Source organism: Pygoscelis adeliae, unplaced genomic scaffold, assembly GCF_000699105.1.
Source record: "Pygoscelis adeliae isolate BGI_AS28 unplaced genomic scaffold, ASM69910v1 Scaffold95, whole genome shotgun sequence".
NCBI lineage: Eukaryota > Metazoa > Chordata > Aves > Sphenisciformes > Spheniscidae > Pygoscelis > Pygoscelis adeliae.
Genome location: NW_008824869.1, coordinates 1,615,502 through 1,621,302, shown reverse-complemented (window position 1 = coordinate 1,621,302; position 5,801 = coordinate 1,615,502). Strand labels below are relative to the sequence as shown.

Below are 5,801 nucleotides of genomic sequence, written 5' to 3'. Positions count from 1 at the left end.
AAGGGCCGCCCCGGCGGGCGGCTGTGGGTGTCCCTGCCGGCCCCGGGAGGGAAGGAGGGAGGCTGAGCTGCCCTCGGGCACAGGCGAGGCTCAGGGCCCGGGCTGGGGGAAAACTCATACACACGCTATATACAGCTATGCCGAGCTGAGTGCAGGCATAGCTGTGCACAGGCTCTGTTATTTGGATAAGCGGGTTGTCGTGGAAGTGAAAATAAACCTGGCTGCTTTCCGTTAAAGGGGTACCCCAGCAAAGGCCTTGCAGGCTGTTCCCCACAGGTGAGCCTTGCTGCTGGAGCGTCAGGAGCAGCCGGTCTCACCTACTGACAGCGTTTTGCTGTGCCGCGTAGTTTGTCGGTGGCACTAGAATACGATTTAAACATCCCTCCGTTCAGCGTTACATTGACGGGCAATTTTAAGAGGATGCGAGCAAAATAAATTACACCGCTGCAAGACTATGGACTCTTGAGTTTTTTATTGAAGCTCATGACAAAATACTGCAGTTTTCCACACAGAATCACTTCTGGTTATTTCAATAAATTAAACCCATGCATTATACATTTCATCTGTATAACACACATGGGATAATTACATGAAGAGTGATCAAATTACTGTTTCCTTACACCAGAATAAACACTAATGGCATTAACATTAAATGCAGGCCGCTTTAAAGAATACTTCATTGGGGATAGGAAGACCTGTAAGACCCGCTTGTATGCTTTCCGTCATGTTTTCCATCATAAGGCGGCGTGTCTTTTTGGTGGCACTTCCAATGTGAGGAGTTATTATAACATTCTTCAGCTTTAACAAAGGGTGATCCCTGGGAAAGGAAAAGAAATACTGAGCTAGTCACTCACAGAGCATTCGTCTGTTATTTTGTCACCTGAAGGGAGACAGGGAAATATTTAAAATAATAATTAAAAATAAAAACTAATTGCATAACCCATACTCAGAAGAGTTCAAACGGCTGCCTAGCTCGTGTTTTTTAATGCAACAAATCCTCCAAATGAGTCAGTGTGAATTTTGTTTGGCTAGGACGGAAGGATTGGGGACATCGTTTCAGTAGGACTAGTGCACATACAACACGTACTCCTACTAACAAAATTCTCACATGCTCACAAACTTGTACTTAACTTGAACCACACACAGACACTCATTTATATTTAACTTAAGTAAACGTCCTACCTTGGCAAAGGTTCAGGATATGTCACATCCAGAGCAGCTGCCTTAATAACTTTGTTCTGAAGGGCTTCCACCAAAGCATCCTGATCCACAACCAGACCTGGGTTACAGTAAGAAGGAATGTTTTCATATTCCGTACTGTTCTCTCACCATCCTTTTGGGCATGGTGGTCAAGCAAACGGCAGGGCGAGCGACGTTCACAAAGCAGAAGCAGCAGCAGAGAGAGGGTGGTGAAGCAGGAGGAGGAAGCTCGCGTACGTGCATCAGAGTTGGACAGTCAGGAATTTTAAAAGGCAGCACGTAGCACCATAAAACAAAGTACAGTGCCAGACTTCAGAGTGGGCTGCGCCACCCTGATGTATGTCAGCAACAACACTTCACTAAATAAATAAAAAGCTTAAGTAGGAGATCATACATGGGCTTCTAACACTCCAAGCTTACTGACATTTTAGAGACCTACTTGCTCATAATTACGGAAATGCTTAAATGTTTTGCTGAGGTATGGTCGCGGACATCTACATAATCTAGTAATCAGAGAATTTACTGAAAATTTCGGAGTGACAGACTATATTAGGGTTGGGTTTTCCCAGGACTTTTTATGCCAGCAAACCATAACGCAGTTTTGTTTATTCTGCACCCTACCTCTGCTGATATTAATGAGAGTAGCTGTGGGTTTCATCAGCTCCAGCTCCCTCTTCCCGATAAGTTTGTGTGTCTGTGGAGTCAGGTTCACAGACAGCAACACAAAATCTGACTGCTGGAGCAAATCGTCTATCTTCTTACAGTAAGTAGCTCCAACGGCACTTTCTTCTTCCTTGTTTCTGAGGGGAAAAACCCAAAATTAAACTCCAGAAAAAGTTCAAATCACCACTAGAGAAAAGGTTTCTTAATTGTTTTCTTCGTTCTGTAGTGCAGAGCAGTTAGCCAGTTATCTGACTGAAACTCAGTAAAGAAAAATGTTAAGCTGTTTCCCACAATGCCGAGTGCACTATACACAAATGTGCAGTACTATACCTGTGGGGATGGAAAGTAAGAAATGAGTATCATGTAAATGCACTGAATAAATAATAAAATAAATGCATTTGTGTCACAGCTTCCGGTTGTAACAGGGATTCTTTTCCAACCCAAAAGCGAGACTGATGTTTGACATGAATTTCCTTCCCTGTGAAAAGTAACTCATCTGAAAATTCCTGAGGAAACCCACAAGACAGGGCAGGGGTTAAATCTCCAGAAATTTGTGTCAGCAGCAGTCTGCTTGCTCTGTGCATCGGTGCTGGTTCACTGAAACCACATGCTGCAGGACCTGCCAGTGCATTCGATACCCATCAGGACAAGGTTGGGGGATGCACTGCCCAGCTCCCATCAGATTCCTGCAAAAAGAAAGGGATGGGATGGGCCTGATGGGAGCCACGGCATATGTGAAAGGCACGTACACCTCATCTAGAAGACAGCAAACAGGCTGGCAAGTCCGGCTCTTCATTGTCAGCTGGCTCTGAAAGGGCGAGATGTCTCTGCCTGCGTCCCTGCCTCACCCAAGTCACAGGAGTTATGTCCTCCCAGACTATTCCTTCTTTCCTCAGTCTATTGCGATGTCACCAACGTGACAGGAAGACCCAGCGAGCCCTGACTCACGGGGAGACCAGTGAGATGTATCTCTCCCATTCCTTCCTGACTTTGTTTCTGTATAAATTGGGAAATTAATGACTGTCTTGAAGCAAGTGTATGTACTTTGCCACTTAACATAAAGAGCCAATAATAAGGCAGTGACTTATTGTCATGGCCCTGAGGGCACCACCAGCCCTGGCTGTCCCTGCCCGGCCCCCCGGGGCTTCCTCCCCGTCCCAGGACCCCATGGCAGCTCCCCCCGGGGCCGCCAGCCCCTGCCCCAGCGATGCTGCAGCAGGGCTGGTCTCCAGCTCCCCTCAGCCCTGGTCTGGCCTCCGCCCTGCCTTATCACCATGAGCTCACCTGATGATTTGGACTTTTGGGTGAACCTGGCCACGATCTGTGGCCCTCGCTGCTTCCTGGCACAATATTTAATAACATTAGTGCAGAGAGCACATCATCCTATCCTAACACGGAGAGAACAGGAGATCAGTTTGACAGAGAAAGGTACAAATAATGTTTAAAAGCAGTGACAAAATAGGCTTTCCATCAGCTTTACCTCCGATTCCTGTTGTGATACAAAATCTTCATTTCAAAGCCTTTGGCTCTCTCAGCCACTTTGTAGCCAATGGTGCCCATTCCCACGATCCCCAGGGTCGCCCCAGAAACCTCAGTCCCCAGCCAGTCAGCAGGGAAATACTCCGTGTCACGGGAGACTGCCATCTGATAGCCTTTGGGGGTGGGGAAAGAAGGAAAAATGTCATGTAAACGATGTCCTGGCATCTGGTTACTTTTTTCCCCACTTACTTTTTTCCCCGCTTACTTTTTATCATAAGAGAAGGCAGAAGCAGAGGAGCAGTAACATAACGTTATTGTGTTTCTGGACAAGAAGTGAATAATGCAGCACTGTCTGCATGACATCTGACACATTTCTTGCTTAGGATAGAAACATATCCAGCCCCTCTTTGGCAGACAAGGAAGGCAAGGTGAAAGCAGCAGCCTCCCTTTGATGTACATCACACACCTGCCCATCATCTCTCTCTGCCTACAGTACAGATTATTGTGCCATTGAAATGCACCTCGGAAACACAGCTTCTTACTCATGGTGGTTCGTCAGCAGGGCTTATGAAACTGGCAGTGCCACGGATGTCACCTCTATTGTACATACTGAATGGTGCAACTGACAAGTCAGTTGTAGTGTCATCGAGACTTTCAGTAAGCCAAAATATGATTCCCAGCTATCCTGCAGACACACTAAAATTGGCGGGGAAAAGAAACACAGAGCATGGTGGACAGATTTCTGGACAGCTTGTTCCTAGTGACTCAGATGCATGTCAGCTTGGCAAAGACACGTTGCAAGCGTCCTTGAAAATATCTCCTTTTAATAAAACTTGAAAAGCAAGACTGCAGTGAACAAGTAGAATGAATAAGTGGCTACGGGCTGAGGGAGAAGAGGCCGGAATTTAGGGCCGTCCGAAGAAGGAACACATCTACCTTGCTGATAGGCCTGTTTGGAAATGGTACGCGCTGCGTGCAAGATATTGTCGACATGACAGATTTGTCTTAACTTTTTCCTCATCCCTGGATTTTCCTGTATTTCTACTTTTAAGCTTACCTTTGCATCAGCACACACTTTCTAACTGCACGTTTTGAAGAGTCACCTTTCCTATAAAAAGACTAAAACCGTACCAGTTATTACCTTCCACGAGTCTCCTGGAAGATGCCAGCATCAAAGCCATCCCCAAGTCTGCCGTGTCAGTGGAGACAACAAATGGAGTGTTGGACGCTTTCACACCATAGCTGGAGAGGAGGTTCAGGTCCAAGTGATCTATTCCCACTCCAGAGCTTGCGACTATCTTCAAGTTAGGCAAGCTCTGGAGCAGCTCTTCATTAATAACTGGTTTGTGATACCACATATAAACAGCTCTGATCTTTTTGCTGAGAAATTTCTTGTTTTCAAGATATTCTTTCATGGTGATGAGATGAAAACGTTTCTCCAGAAATTCAACATGCTCTTCATATACTCCGTGCTTCCCTCCTATACAGTCAATTAGCACATAAGGCAGTTCCTGACCCTCCATGCCCTACAAAAGCAATGAGAAGCTGAAAGGACATGTCCTTAGGTGACCCAAAACAGGAATTGATTGGCTCCGTTATGTGCTGTTTTCCCACTTGATGACAGAGTTGGCTAAAGGTGTGCATTCCCACATGCAGAACTTTTCTTGTGTTCTTCCCGTGTTATTCAGAAGGATGTTCAATTTTTGTGTAATCTTGTTAATAAGACAAGAAAACACTGTTTCTGGCATACCAGCTATGCTAACACCTAAACAAAAGAGCTACCAGATGTTACTCCTGTTCAATATTCAATATTTAAAGGCCAAAGTCTTGATAATTTAAGAACGTGGCCACGTGAGTGGAAGGGTATCTTTTAGCCCCCGAGTGCTGCCTTTGTCACCTATGCAACCATATTAATTAGCATGAATGATATTATCTCAGGAAAAATCCTGTTTAATATAACAGAGCTATAATTTGTCAGCTATGAACTTTGGAGTTATCCATTTACTTACCCTTTTTTGTCCTCGGTCGCCTTCAGCGTCCTGACAACGCTTCACTCCGCCGACTCCGGAAGGAATCACGCCTGTTCTTTCAGGGTAACGACAAGAAACCCGCTCGCTGCCCCTCAGCCACTCAGGGAAACACAGCCGTCGCGTCTGAGGTGCAGAAAAGACACGTGTCGGCTGGGCCCGACGCCGGCTGGCAGCGCTTTTTCCCTGGCTGAGCACAGACCAGACCCCCAGCTCCGGGGCTGCCGAAACAAGGCGCCACTGCTCTCCCACCGCCCGCTTGGCAGGACCAGCGGCCCCCCCCGCCCCGTCATCTCCAGCGGTGTAATGGCGAGTTTTGCAGGCTTAGGGCGGGTTGAGCCCTTTCTGAAGGAGTTTGCAGCGGTCCCGGCGAGCCTGCAGGTGGGAGTGGAGATAGGAATGCGCTGGACCGGCGGCCGCAGGGCTCGGGCC

At 46.9% G+C, this 5,801-nt stretch overlaps 2 protein-coding genes across 2 annotated transcripts in view; both read right to left on the bottom strand.

Annotated features, from left to right (window-relative positions):
* Positions 1-380, bottom strand: part of RBFA (ribosome binding factor A (putative)) — a 10,908-nt gene extending 10,528 nt beyond the window's left edge. The window contains exon 1 of the mRNA XM_009324494.1: positions 322-380. Coding sequence (XP_009322769.1) covers positions 322-380 — 59 coding nt within the window. The remainder of the gene's footprint in view (positions 1-321) is intronic.
* A 124-nt stretch (positions 381-504) lies between these two features.
* On the bottom strand, positions 505-5,395 carry LOC103917355 (glyoxylate reductase/hydroxypyruvate reductase-like). Its single transcript, XM_009324483.1, has 6 exons — positions 5,352-5,395; positions 4,484-4,868; positions 3,344-3,515; positions 1,822-2,000; positions 1,183-1,279; positions 505-817 (listed from the first exon to the last, which is right to left on the bottom strand). The coding sequence occupies exons 2-6, from the start codon at positions 4,863-4,865 to the stop codon at positions 649-651; spliced, it is 999 nt and encodes a 332-aa protein (XP_009322758.1). The 5' UTR covers positions 4,866-4,868; positions 5,352-5,395; the 3' UTR covers positions 505-648.
* Positions 5,396-5,801: the final 406 nt, after the last annotated feature.